Genomic DNA, 15,221 nt, shown 5'->3' on the forward strand with positions numbered 1-15,221 from the left:
CAGTCCTTGGTTCAGTTCTACAGGGAATCGAAAATACTTGTAAAATTCCATATTGCTGTTGATCTTCGGATTAAAATTTGGAGCCATGTTTGTGTCTCCACCTAAAATATCAAACAAGTCACGATTAAAACTGATGGACAACGTTTGGGTGAACTGAAATTTCATCAGTAAGCGACGAGCCACTTTATGGTACTCCAAGGTGACACTTTTTTTGATTCTGTTCAGGGCTTTGCCAAAGACTAACTCGAACCTCTCCGCAATAGTGTCCACCAAATGTTGGCCACTAAAATAAAACCCTGCCGGAATTTTCAAGGTGTAGATTTTGAAGTTTGAATTGATGGTGGATGTTTTTGTGATCCCTGAAAACCCGCTGATTTCATTCATGGTGTCTTGTAATTGTTGGTTCAGGATTTCGACCTCAAAAGTGTTTTGCGTTTCAGTGATGTTTTTGATTTGTGTAGGGTGAATGATTTCTACTAAAGCCACTTCCCAATGGGCTTCGTGATCTAAGGGGATGGCTTGAGGTAATTTGGCCGTGTAACAGCACAACGTGTTGTTGGGAAACACCTCCATGGAACTGTCACTCGGTAAGGTTAAGTAAAATTGGTTTTCGTGACTCATAATTCCAGAGTTCTGTGGCTGTCCGAGGGGATATTACTGGATGTCAGAGGCGTGTCTCCGCCCAAAATGGGGTTCTGGTTGTGGTTGTTGGAGTGGTGACTGGCACTGGCACTGGACACAACGTTTCCGTTCGAGGAGAATTTCAGGGAGGGATTAGGAAGCAGGTAACCGATGCAACTGCTCAATAAAATGGTCCACAATTGTTTGTCTCCTTGTTGCAAACTCAAATTGGCAATGGCTGCCCCGATGACACAATACACCACGAAGATTTGGCAGAAAAAGACGATTTGCGTTTTAGGCACACGTTCTCCACACCACACCCACAAGGGTTGTTTTTGTAAATCTTGCACAGAAGAACTAGGGGAAGAAGGAGTGGTCGACGTAGCTGCGTCTGCTGTGTGAAAGGGCATGATGGTCACTTCTTCTTTTTATAGTCGATGACTTGCGAAGCGTCGATCCAAGAATCGAAACTGGGTGGATATCCTTTCCAACGTACTTTGACTTCTTTGACACGTCGTTTGCCCACTTTACGGGTTCTGCGCTCGAGAATGCTTTCGATGTCGTACACGTCGTCTTCATTTTTGGTGACACGTTGTAACTCGGGCAAATAAAACGTTCCTTTGAGTACTTCTCCGTTCATGTCTTCCAATTTATAGACGGTTGGATGACGGCCATGCACTCGTCCAGTGACGCGAAACAATTCGGTGGTCCAGTTAGGTAAGTAACCTTTGTCGAAAGTGCGTTTGGTTTTGCCAATGCGCACCCAATCTCCTACGACCAACTCTCCACTTTTCTTGGGGACAGCCCTCGTCGGGGACGTACCGAACAGGCGCTCAAACACCAGCACTTCGTTGTCGGGAGTCACGTCTTGCGGGGCACGTCCGATGCTTCGATGGTAAGATTGGTTGTACGCTTGCACCAGGTGCGGTAAGATGTCGATGTACTTCAGAGTGTGGTGATGCGTAAAATATTTCCACATGCGTTCTTTCAAAGTGCGTTGAAAACGTTCCACGATGCTGGCTTTGGTTTCGGGATTCTCGGTGGTAAAAAAATGAATGTCACGTTTCTTTAATTCTTTTTGGAAAGCTTGGTTCAGAAATTCGGTACCTTTCTCCGTTTGCCATCGAAGAGGGTGACGACCGCTTTGTTTCAACACCCGTTGCAGGGCTCGCACTAACTCGCTGCTCGATTTGGAAGTCAAGGGCACGACCCAGGCAAATTTGGAAAAGACGTCGATGACACAAAACAAATATTTGTAACCACGATTGTGGCTGGCCAAATGAGAGACATCGGCTAAATCGGCTTGCCATTGATGATCGATGCCTTCCACTCGGGTGCGACTTCTGGCAAACTTGCGTCGAATGGGTTTGTATAAAGTGTAGGTAGCTTGTTCTTGTAACCATCGTTGCACTTGAGGTAAACGGAGACTTTTCAGTCGCGTTTTGGCAGCACGATACAATTTTTGAACTCCTGCGTAACCTGCAGGATGGGAGGGATCGTAGTAAATGCTGGCTAAGACTTTTTCCATTTTTTTATTTTGTGTTGGTGTGTTAATAAGTCACCCACTCTTCGGTGATGCTACTTTCGGTGGGTCGAAAGGGTGGTTTGGAAACGGATTTACGTGTCCGATGGGCTACGGGAGTAGAAGTCGAAGGTAGTGGTGGTGGAGGTGGAGGTGGCAATGGAATGGCTTTGGTTTTCTTTTCTTTTCTCGCTTCTGGTTTCCCTTCTTTCTTTTTCACTTCTGTCGAAGGAGGAGTGGACATCATCTTTTTAACCCAAGCCTTCATTTCTTCTCGTTGGGGTGTGGGGGACGGGGTCAATAAGGATGCTGCAATCTTACTCGAAATGGGAGCTGCTGACGGTGTTTGAAACACTTCGCGCATCTCTTCTTCCTCAGGTCTTTGTGGGGTAGCATCTCTGGTGACCCTTGGGGATGGTAGTGGTGGTAATGATGATGATGGTGCTGGACTTTTCATCAAGGTCTTAAAATCTTTTAGAGTGGGTAAAGCTGTTTCGTCTAAAGCTTTCTGGTGAAAGAGTTGCAGTCGTTGCAAGAGTTGACCGTACTTTTGCGATTTTTCTGTTTCGGACAAATCTTGGCGATCCATCAAGGACTGCAATTCGTGTTGTAACTGGGACATCTCGCTCAAATTGGGATTGGGAGGTAAATGCGGGGTGCGTTGTTCTTGCCACCGATGGTATTCCATCCATCGTTTGTAAGGCACTAAAGCTAGTTTTCGTCCTTCCATGGGGTTGTCAGGGGTCGATTCTGAGATCTTGGGACTTTCGAAGGCCTTTTTATCTTGCTCCCATCAGTCCTCCCAACATGGTTCCCAAGACTCCTTTCAGTATGGGGCCTAACAAGAGAGGCAAAATGCCTCCACGTTGAACCAACATCTTCTTTTTTTGACGAATGGGAATTTTCTTTTGAACCATTTTCCGAAGAACGTGACGATGTTTGCCTAAGCATTGTTTCTGGTGTTTGGACAAAGGGATCGTGCCTTTCAAAACGTTCAAACAACATTCGCACACGGTATCGATGACCTCTTTGGAGGCCGTTTGAATGAGTTTTTTTCGTAGGGGTGGAGAAGCTTTGGACAGGACAGATAACATGTCTCCATGTTTGGCTAAACGTGGTGGCAGTCCTTTCCTTTTCTTTCCTTGGGGTTTTCTGGAGGGTGACATCTTTGAGTCTTCAGGAGCACCAAAAAACACTGATATCCTACTCGGTCACAGGCCTTTTTTATACTGGAACGCGTCGCCATTGATTGTCTTTACATCGTATCAGTTTGAGGACAGGCATGACACGTCGTGCAGGGGTACGTAACGGACTAAATCGAGCCAGTTCTTGCTTGGACAAATCCAGTAAACTTTGTAACATGCCCGATCTTTCATGGACTTTGATTTTGGGAGAAGGTACTTTGTGAGCAGCAGCCACTGCCGCTAAATTGGAAGGTCCTGCCACTGGGGAAGTTCTTTTGGGGGTCATCAACGGAGAAGTTCTTGGTGTAATCAACGTCTCCAAGTACTCTTCAGTTCCTGGTGACATCAACGGAGAAGTGGACAAACGTGAGGCTGTCGGAGACGCTGTGGCAGGTCGTGGTTTGCGAGTGTAAGGCTGCGTCCTGGCCGAAGTGCCTCTCTTGCGACTAGTTTTCTTCTGTGGACTTTTCTTTTTCTGAGGACTTTTTCTCTGTTTCTTTTTCTGGGGGCTTCTTTTCTTTTTTCGGGGTGGTGTCTGGTAAGAGGAGGGTCCCGCCACTGGAGAAGTTCTTCTCTTTGGGGACCTGGTCTTTTTCTTCTTGGGGCTTCGTTGAACTTTTGTCTTAGGGATAACTTTGGGGGCATTAGGATCCCATCTTAAGAGTGAGCGAATGATGACCCCTCCTAGAGTACCGCTCCCTCCAGGTTTCAAAATGATTTGTTTTTTTGGTTTGAGTGTCGATGCGGGGATCGGCCAGTTGGACCAAAGCGACTTTGTTTCGATCGAAAAAGCGTTGGGTTTGATGAGGAATCTGAATGATTCCTTGGAGTAATTGACGTGCCGTCACCGTAAACCATCGTAAGACTTCTTTGAGACTAGCTTCTAAGACACGAGCTCGTGTTTGTGGATCTTTTTCTCGACTGATGCCATACAAGGCACGAATCAATTTGACGGGAAGATGCGACTGAAGGGACGTCATGTTCGCACTGAGTGTGAGACAGACGAAAAAGGGTCTGAGGTTTTTATAGATTTTTTGATGGGGAGTGAAATGAAGTCGAGGACGGAGACGTGTACAGGACAGGCCCTCCGTCTTGGCACCAGTGGTGAAACAAGTGGGTACGAAATCGCAAATCCTCGGGAGTGGTAGGTTTCAAATCGACGAGTAAATAGGCGTGTGGCGTTTGAGTGGCATCGTCGTACGCCTGAGTCAGCCAAGGCGTTCCTAACTGTTTGGCTAAGACTTGCACTTGCGATTTATCTCGAGGGCTTTTAAACAAGACCACGTAATGCGCATTGAGACTGATGGTGCGATGGGCTTTACTTTGTTGAAACAAATTTTGGGTGATGTAAACGACACTGGCATTACGGTGATGCCCTTTGCGCGTGAACCACAATTTAATTTCTTCTTCGTCTTCTCCTAACATGTCGTCGAAAATGACCAAATGGGTTTGACGGGAGTCAGAGACGATGCCGTCGTCTTCTTTAGGAATGCCTTCCACAAACACGATGGAATCGCCTTGACTTTCTCGCAAAAGGCCGTACGCCGATTGCCACTCTTTGTAACACCACACGATCCGTTGAGGGGGTCGATCGATCAAATGATGTTTATGTTCGATCAAACGTTTGACGAATTCGGTTTTGCCTGAACCGCTAGGTCCAGCAATGAGCATGTTAAAGGGATGGCGAAGATACAAAGCCTCCCAACTGGCACGATCTAAGTGTTCGTCGATGACTTTGACAGTAGAGGAAGAGGGAGCAGAGACAGCAGAGGTAGCCATGGTGTGAGAAATGTCACTTGTGACACGAAAAACAAACAAGACAAGAGTTTATATACTTTTTTTCAGAACACGTTTATTGAATGTTTCAAATATGAACACGAAAGACAAAAATACATACAACCCAAATAGTGATGTACAGGAATATAAAACACAGCAAAGCGATCAAAGTGGAATATAAACAAGTGTCTGTACAACATGTTTTGGGTAACCAAGATGTCCTAGGGACAGTGTGTAATGTTCTTACAGTCTCTACATGAGGTATTGTCACACAAGTGTCCTCCCGGAATGACCTTTCAGGAATGTCCATGACAGTCCTGTCCTGAAGCGAGTGGTTGTTCTCGGTGACGGGTTCTTCTGGCACCGTCACTAACACAGGTTGAAAAGTAACTTTTTTCCTTGAACAACTCTTGTGCATACTGGGCCACTTCTTGGGTCCAAGCCTCAGAACCCCCCTTTTTCCAGTCACGAACATCTGTCCAATGAGGGTGTAAGTCACAAGCTACACACACATCGTCATACACGTCTTGGGTAGCTAAAAGTTGACGAATCTTTTTTTCCTGTTGAGGTCGAGAAGTATCCAGATGAAACCGCAAGGCTTTGAGCAAAAGGAGTTTTTCGTGACCATTTAAGGCCATGGAGGTGGTAAGTACTGATCGTAAAGAGTCCACAAAGAATCGGCTGGTAAACGAAATCCCAGAAAACAAGTCACTAAGACACACACCACTTGTCGTCCCAAATTGAATGGATAAAGTTCTTGTAATAATCGATGGTAATGATCCACGGTTTGAATATGGTCATTGAGTTCCTTCCACGGAATCTGTTGGATTACATACGACATAAGTCGTGGCATAGCTGCCTGTTTTTATAGTCTCTTTGTTTCGAAAAGAATACACGTACTTTCTAGCCAGTGATGTTCGTTTTCCAGTGGGGAATGTAAATCTTGCATACTGTAACCGAAACGTCAGAGTTCGATTAGAAGTTTCCTCTTCCGCTAAGTAGATTCCACGTAACAAATGTTGGTAATCCTTTACCTCGTCTTCCTCAATGGGTTGCTCTAGGTGAATCTCGAAGTAACCAAAATGATCAACACGTGAATCATCCGGGGCCTGGAAGTATTGAACAAGGTCTGACCACTGAAACAATTTCTGACGAATCAGTTCTCTTATACCCTTCAGGTACCAGTGGTTAAAGATCTGGTGACGTAACGGATGCAATTGTTCTTTACGTTTCACTTGTATTTTGACCAGCTCTCGGTCAATGCGTTCACTCAACTCCACAGGCAAAGCACGAATGTTCTCTTGTAAAGTATCCATGAATAGGTCATACTAAATCCTCTTTGGTCTGACACAAGAAATGTACTCTTTGCACAAACATGGTTTCACTTCAGTGTCGAATTTAAATCGTTGAGTCACTAATCTACACATTACAATTCGTTCAGAAGTTTCCTCTTTCACTAAGTTGACATTGTGTTCAAGATGTTGGTAATTCGTTAACTCTTCCTCTGGAATTCGATGCAGTACGTTTACAATGATGTAACTACAATCGTCCATACCAAACCAATCCTTTTTAAAACTAGAGGATCGTTGATCAATGTCTGTCCGATGGAACACTTTCAATTGAATCAATCCTTGTATAGCTTTCAGGTACCAGTGGTTCAAACACCGGTGACGTAACGGATGCAATTGTTCTTTACGTTTCACTTGTATTTTGACCAGTTCTCGATAAATGCGTTCTCTCAACTCCACAGGCAAAGCACAAATGTTCTCTTGTAAAGTATCCATGAACAGATTATTATGGTAAGAAGTTACTTCAATGTCTCGGTCCCACTAAGGGTAAGTAATGACAATTCGGTGACCATCGAGCATGTTCTACGTAGGCCGAATCTTGCGGTTCCCAGTGGTGAAGTGACACACCGCAACTGAAGCACTTGACTTTATCTCCTTCGCCCAAGTAGAAAAATCCGGCTCTGGCTAATTCTTCGGGGGTCGGTCCTCCCAGATACTTAGGCCATTTTCCTTTGAACGATTGAAGACGATTTTCAAAGTCGCAGTATTCCGACAAACGCACAGGGAACGAATATTCGTCTTTCACAGGTTCGTTTCGATGAGGGTTGAGTGACATGGGTAGGAGTTTGCTCAGGGCTGGATGACATACGTAGGGGGGTAGACGTGAAGGTGAACATTCCCCTTTAAAACGAAACCCAGTAAAATGTCCAAGAGGACGAGCGGCATCACTTTCGCATCCCACAGGTTTGACACGCACAGCATCACTTTCCATGATAGGGGTAGGGGCACTAAAGTTCCCATGATGCTTTACGGCATCGCTCAGGTCACAAGGTACAGCATCGTACCCATCGCAAGGCTCACAATCGCATTCCACTTCCGAAGCCTCACACTTGAATTGTGCCCTTCTAAACAACTTGTTCTGTGTTTCTCTGAAAGTATTCATCTTGTTCGCTCGGTCTTGGTAGTCACAATGAACTATCGATCTTGCCTAGGGTTCCTTTTTTATATACAGACCAATACCGACGTGACCGTAAGGTAAGGTGAAATGATTGGGAAGTCGAACTCGCTTCTGGTATACAATTTGATAGACTTTTTCCAAGGGTCGACTGACGATGTGGTGAGTGGGTAAACGTACAATCTTGTTCGGTTGATAGGTGGTCACTTTAAAGTTTCCATCCTCTCCCGATTGCAAGGCTTCTTTCAATACCCCAAAGTTGACCACTCGACTGGTACGATGATTCAGAGTCAGTCCTTTCACTTTGCACGTCGTGTGCACTTCTCCTTGTTTGTCCCGGTATTCGTAGCCGTAATTTTTGGGACCGCCACTGACGAAACTTAGAATCTTGTCGTCGGGATGCTCGTCTGTCCAGGCTCCTAAACGGTCTCCTTCGATGTCAGGGTGATGTTGAATCGGGTGATGGATGTAAATGCAACTGTCCGTGTCAAAGTACAGGACGCGTTCCCCTAACAGTTCTAAAGCTTCGTACAATTTTAAGCGAGCATGGGCTGTCACGTAAGCCGCAATGATGACATTTCCAAAAGGGTCGTCTTGTACAAAGTCCAGATCTTCTTCGTAATTGACCAAGATTAAATTCTCTCGAACGACGTCCACGTGTTTCATGTATTTGGTTTTGTCGTGAATCATCTGGAAGTAGCGGGAAGGTTCTGTCAGATATTCCGTCTTGGGTAAACACGGTCGTTGTGCCATTTTACCCCACAAGCAATTTAACATCACTTTGGCAAACGATCGCCTGCCTTCGTTTTTCTCGATGTGGTCTAAAGTGATGCCTTCTTGTTCGTAGTATTTCTCTTTGAATTTTATTTGGTCTTCGGGAGTGTGACACCAGGAAGGATAGCCGCTGGCTTCTTGCTTCAGTTTCAAAAAGACATCCACGTAGTCGGCGAAAATGCCTTTCTGAGTAGGGTCACCCTTGTGGTACTGTTGTGTCTTGGGAAAGTGGCAAATTTCGTACACTTCTAACAGTTGGTATCCCATGTCCAGAGCTTTGAACAATTCTACGCTGACCCTGGTTCCCGTCAAGGCACGTTCTTCCTGGGTATGCTGACAAGGTTGGTCTTGGTTGCACGTTTCGGCACAAGTTCGGCACAAGGGAAACATCAGTTTGCCTTGACAATGGTGAGGTAAGACGGGATGGTATAGGTTCGTGGGAGGCAAAACTTTACACTTGATCAAGCCTTCTTATTGTCGAATGTTGACCAGGTCGATGTGTTCCGTCAACAATTGCGGGTGCCCTGTAGGAAAGCGACAATATTTGCACACGTAGGGATACAGCGAACACACGTCCAAGTATTTGATTTCTTCTCCTTTCTCTTCGTCGGCTTGGTACAGCAAACAGGTGGCATTGGTCCTTCCTCCGTACAAACTATCCCTCGGGTTCAACGGGTCCATGAACTGGTAACTTTCCACGAGGCGTTTAAACTCGGGATCGGTTTTCATACGGTGATCGTACTCGTGTTCCCACATTTCCACCACTTGGTATCCTTCCTGTTCTAACTTTAGGCGTCGCTGGCAAGTGTCCTGGTACAGGTCTTCCATGGTTCGTTGCAAAAACTGATTCTTGGTGCCACGGTCAGGGTAACAGACGGGACATCCGTGAAATAAGCAACCGTTAAACTCGTACACGATCTTGGGGTTTTCTAAGTCCCAGCCATCGACCGAATACGTTCCGATGGTCTTTTCGCCCCCTCCGTTGCGGGCATGCTGAATCCACTTGTCTTCCTTGTCGCACAAGTAATGTAACCAACGTAGGGCTTTGACCGAGTATTGACGTTTGACAAAGTGGGTCGTTTGAGGACTGATGACAGCCACGGTCTTTTCAGGCATGAATCGTTGTCGATACACTAAGGAACACGCTTTGGCAATGGTGCAAGCTTCTTTCAAAGGATCGACCCCTCCGTGTTCCATGAACAGTTCTCGAAATTTTCCACAGCAACGCCGTAAAATGTCCACGTCGGAACGACAATACTTTAGCATTTCTTCCTGAAAGTCGAAAGGGTCCGAGGCGTGAATCTGGTACCAAGCGTAGAAAGCTTCTCGTTGTTCGGTACGCATGTTGTCGGGGTCGTAATAGTGAGCCTCAGGTAAATGGGGTAGAACGGCGTGTTGATTGGCTTCCGTACTGAAAAAGTGTGGAAAGTACCCTTTAGCCATTTCTGTCATTCCAAACGTTTTAGGCATTCGACTCAAAGGCATGGCCAAATAGCTCATCGAATCTTTAAACTGTACTTGTCCCACTTGCATGAAAATGATTTTGGCTCCGTTCAAAGTCACTTTAGGACGTTCGGTGCCTTGTTCCGTATAGTACCTCAAAAGAAACTGTCCATCGTATCCGGAGAAATTGTGAGCCATCACCGTGGCATGGCGATGACAATCTCCGTAAAGTTCGATGTCCTCTTGGCTCCACGTCTTGTCGATGGGGTCTAAGACCCATTGGGCAAAATCGGCTAACGTGTTTGGTCCCCGAAAGATTTTTTTCACGTCCTCCAGGAATCTTGCTACAGTGAGGGCAATGACTGAAGATAGGTTCTTGAATGCACTTCTCGCACGCTCGATGAGCCACGCAGAAATTAGGAATGTGAATGCCGGTCTCTTGCATGCATTCAAAATCGAAAAAGATGAAATTGCCTTTCTTCTTGTGACCATCCTCTTTCTCTGGTGGGGGTTGGTATTTTTGCATGTAACATTGGTGTTCCAAGTCCACGATGTGGTGACAAATGTGACATTTTTTCTTTCCTCGACATACGTGTGCCTTGGTACTATTGGTACGTATGACTTGTTCACACGTAGGGCACAATCTCAGGAGTTGACAAGCACATTTCTTCTGTGAACCTTGCGTCTTCAGATGTTGTTGGTAACAGGTAGGGCTGACAAACGTGCGCAGACAAGTGGAACAAGGCACTGGTTCTTCGCTCAGACAGGGTGGAGAGGCCAAACATCCTGAGCATTTCCATCCACAATGTTTGTGTTGCTCTCGATTATTATAACCATAGTCACATTTCTCACAGTAATAACCGTATACTAGGAATCCGGTGATACTGGTAATGGTATCGAAATGGTCATCGTGATGATAAACATGAATGTATTTTCCGTCCTTAAAATCTTGGCCTCGAAACAATAGAGGCCCGCGCATTTCTTGAGGGTGCACTTTCAAGGTGTATCGTGGAGCTAGGACATCTTGCAATTTTTGCATCTCAGGAATGCCGCAGGGTGTGTCTTTGGGCAGTCCGGCTTGTTGTAACAGGAGTTCTGCTTCGTTTCGTTGTTTGGCTCGGTCGGAACGTTGAATAGTGTCCCAGGTTCTTTTCCATTCTACCGTGTCGTTCTTGTTGGCATAGGTTCGTCCCACCACGATGGCACGGGCTAAACACATCTGGTCATGAGGGTTGTTAATTCGGACGAGACTCGTTTTGGTGTTGCGAAGGTCGTCCACCAATAACATCTTTTTGCGTCCTGTCCCTTGAGGAGGAGAGACGTGGGTCATGTCCAGTGTGGCTTTACCATCGGTGATGTCAAACTGATCATTAGATTGTTGTACGTGTTGAATCTTGTCCATGACTTTGGAAGCAGTCAATTCTGCAGGGGTGCTAAACTCGATCCAAACAGGGGATTTCAAACCGTCGTGTTGTATGGAAAGTCTCAAGCGATCGTCTTCTTTGGGTTGACATTGTCGCTTGAGTGCAGTGAGCAAAGAATCCCACACCTCGGTGATGAACACTTCTGCTTTCTCTAACGGCACTTCAGCCTTGAAATCTTTAAACTTCACCGTGTATTTGTAAGCCGTGGTTCTAAATTTTCTAGAGGAGCGCTTTTCCGTCTCTCGAATGGAATAGTACTTTTCAGGGTTGACAAAGGGTGGTGGACTTGGTTTAGAGGGTTCGGATTCTGGTTCACTCATGTCCTCTTCAAAATCACTGGCATGAATTTGTGCCAAGATTTCAGCCCTGGTACGAGGCGATAGATCACGTTTCTGCCTCTTACTTTCTTCTTTCTTCTCGAATGAATGGGATCGTTTCATCTTGAAAGCAAAAAGTCAAATGACTCAAGTTCAAACACCATAAACTACTTTATAGTCATAGCAGACCAGCGTATATAAAAGGGTGTGTGTCTTGTCCTTTCACTATTCATTTCACTCTCAAGCCGAGCACAACGATGGAAGAGACTAACCAGATGGAACGTTTCGTCAGAGCTTTGCGAGGGGTCATTAGAAAATTCTCTTCAGACCAGCCTACGGACTACTCTCCTTCCTTTAGAGATAAAAGTCAAGATACTTGCTATATCTGTCAGAAGAAAGGGCATTGGTCTTCAGAGTGTCCAGACCGTCAAACAAGAACAAAAACAGGGACTAAAAAAGACAAAAGTCAAGATACCTTTTATTATTGTAAAGAAAAAGGACATTGGTCTCCAGATTGCCCAAAAAAGAAACAAGAGGAGTCAGAAGAAAAAAGGAATTCTTCAGAAGAAGAAGAGAGGGATTCTTCAGAGGAAGAGAGGGATTCTTCTGAGGAAGAAGAGGAAGAAAAAAGACAATTCTATTTACAAGAGGCAAAGAAACAGGAGAAGAAGAAAAGAAGAAGGGAAGAAAATGAGGAAAAGACGGTGAAGAAATTTAAAAAACAGAAAGAGTAAACAAGGAGAAAGAAGAAGTCAATGAACTTTTTATTAAAGTGTTGTGCTGTGAATTGGATTGTAAAAAAAATGGATAAAAGAATAAATGAATGATAAAAGGTAAGTGTCTTTGAGTTGTGATTTTAAATAAGAAGCTACACTCACGCACTCATACACAGACACGTACTATAAGGGTAAAATGGGTGGGGTTTTTTTTTGAGTTATTGGCAAATTGAAATTGTATTTCTTTTCGAGAAATGTGGGTGGCCCTGAAAAGGGCCTTTTTCTTCATGGTGAAGGGGTGAGTTTAAGCAATCAACTTTAACTGCCTTATGCCTTTGCCACGGCCAAGGCCTACTTCTGGACTGCGTAATGTTGATGATGATTGGGTTGAAATCACTAAGGGTGGTACGGTAGGCTTAGTCACAGGGTTGACGTGTTTAGCTCGGGAAGGTCGTATTCTCTTCGGTCGTGATAAAGAAGTCTGATACATTTGTTTCAGACTTCTTAACTCCGCTAAAATGTCCAACAGTACCGTGACCGTTTGATTTTCACCCTCTTGTTTCTTTGCTGCTACTTCTTCTTGCTGTTGTTGCTGTTGTTTTTTTCTTACCTCTTCTTCTTGTTGCTGTTGCTGTAGGAGAAAAGCCTGTTCCGCTTCCTTTTGTCGTTGTATAAATTTCTCCAATTCTTCTTTCTGTCTCTGTCTAAAATTCTCCACTTGCGGTAATGAAGAAGGTAACGAAGGTTCCGGAACAAATTCTTGCGAGGAGAGAAAATCCACAAAATCCCAATTCACCTCTTCTGAAAGTAAGTCCGAGTTCCCTTGGGCAGTCTCCCCTGCTGGTGCACCCCAATGGATCGTTTTCTGAGTTTCCGTCATGTTGAATCACTGTCGCATAGACTGACTGCACACAAGCGCTAGCGAATCTATATAGACTACGTGACGTCACAGACTGCACTCTTCGGATTGGATGCGGGCTGACTGAATTCTGTAACGCGTGTTCGGATTGGTGAATGAACTCAATCCGTTTCAATCCTTCCTGTCCCTATAAATAAGCGCCGTTCACTGCATTGATTCACCTATTCTCGGAGCCTCAACATGTGGACAGACGTTGAATCTTCAACCCTTGTGTCAACAATGATGTTCAGGACGGACATGCTCATGTATGTCCGATCCAAGTGGACCGTTGTCCACAGGACCAACAGCAGCCTGTGGATAAGAAGAGTCTATATAGAGAGACAAGGTTGCCTCAAGAGGACTCTGATGTATGGCCCTGCTGTAAGACGAAGTTTGAGGACAAGAAGATGTCGCAAATGCCCTTTATGTTAAGGGCATATTAACATAAACCAAAGGCCCTTTTCAGGGCCAGCCATATTTCTCGAAAAGAGATAGCCTTTCCATTGCCTACCCCTTTTTTTAAAATAATTTAAAAAAAAAAAATCCCATGTTAAATTCCCCTTGTCCGTAGAGTGTCCCACGATTTATTCCCATGTTAAATTCCCCTTGTCCGTAGAGTGTCCCACGATTTTTCGCCATGTTAAATTTCCATTGTCCGTAGAGTGTCCCAGGGGTGTTTTTAATGCTAATTCCCATTGTCCGTAGGGTATCCCCATTCACTACTGATATAAGTTAGGTGAGAAGGAAAACAGTACAGAAGCATATAATTAATGGTTGTATCTACGTCGATGAGAATCTATCAGTTACTGGTATATACGCTATAATAGCAGTAGGTACAGATGCAATGAAAACATCAAGTGGTGATATGAATAATGCATATATATATATATATATATATATATATATATATATATATATATATATATATATATGTATAATGTCAAAATATTTGTTATGTTTACTGATTTGGAGTAACATTTGACAGTTTTGTAAATGACATTGATACTACTTAACACTGTTATAGAAATGAAAGTGCATATTTTTATTTTCGTGAAATGCAAATGAAATTGAGCCCGGCTATATAAATGAGATGGAGAAGATTTAATCCTCACATATCAATGAGATGGACAAGATTTAATCCTAATATGTCAATAAAATTGTTAAGATTTGACACTGACATGTCGAGAGGAGATGGACTACATTTAACCCTAATATGTCAATGACATGGATAACATTTAACTCTGATATATATTTGACAATGATAACCTTTAACCAGGATATGATAATCACATGGATAACAGTTAACCGTGATATGTCAATGACGTTGATAACATTTGGATCCTGATATGTAAATGACATTGTTAACATTCTGCCATAATATATTGGTGAAATTGCATGTAAATTATTTTCATATGACATAAGCTCAATCGAATTGGCGTTTATAAAACAAGTTCATCTTTTGTTATTCGGTCAAATGTTGACGTATTATATATATATATATATATATATATATATATATATATATATATATATATATATATATATATATATATATATATATATCGGTATTTTCACTAATGTTTCTCTTTTACAATAGGTTCTTCACCCAGACAAAATCAGTCAGAGGTACATGTCACAGTCCAGGTTTATATTTGATGTAGCAGCAATACTGCCAATTGGCACACTGATCTCCATACTGACAGGTGGGTTTTTTGTAATTTAGTGTAGAATGGGCCTATTTCGGCCTTAAATGGTGACTAATTGAAGAAACCTTTATGACCTTAGATGCATTGAGAGATAATGCTGAAGCTGAACAGATCATGTACATTTAAGGTCAAATAGAATTATATCAAAAACTGTACATTGTAGTAATATATAGAACATGTGTCTTAAACCCCCATCCACCTTTCCTCCAGTTAATAATAAACAATCTAGGCCACCATGTTACCATTAACAATTATTTTGAAAACGCCTCCATTTCCATCCTATCCTCCAATTCTTATTCTTAAAGGTCATTGCCACAAAGATGCACCAATTTTAAGAAACAAAATCTACGCAACCCAGCTGCCTTTAATTTGATTCC

General features: G+C 43.7%; 1 protein-coding gene across 3 annotated transcripts in view; it reads left to right on the top strand.

Moving 5' to 3' along the window:
* Positions 1 to 15,221, top strand: part of LOC149808455 (cyclic nucleotide-gated channel rod photoreceptor subunit alpha-like) — a 201,900-nt gene that overhangs the window by 150,576 nt on the left and 36,103 nt on the right. For all 3 annotated transcript variants that reach the window (XM_089977561.1, XM_089977570.1, XM_089977579.1), the window contains one exon: positions 14,736 to 14,841. In XM_089977561.1, the coding sequence (XP_089833687.1) occupies positions 14,736 to 14,841 (106 nt within the window). The remainder of the gene's footprint in view (positions 1 to 14,735; positions 14,842 to 15,221) is intronic.

The sequence above is a fragment of the Sinohyriopsis cumingii genome, chromosome 1, assembly GCF_028554795.1.
Source record: "Sinohyriopsis cumingii isolate HCF-2022 chromosome 1, ASM2855479v2, whole genome shotgun sequence".
In the NCBI taxonomy this organism is placed as follows: Eukaryota; Metazoa; Mollusca; class Bivalvia; order Unionida; family Unionidae; genus Sinohyriopsis; species Sinohyriopsis cumingii.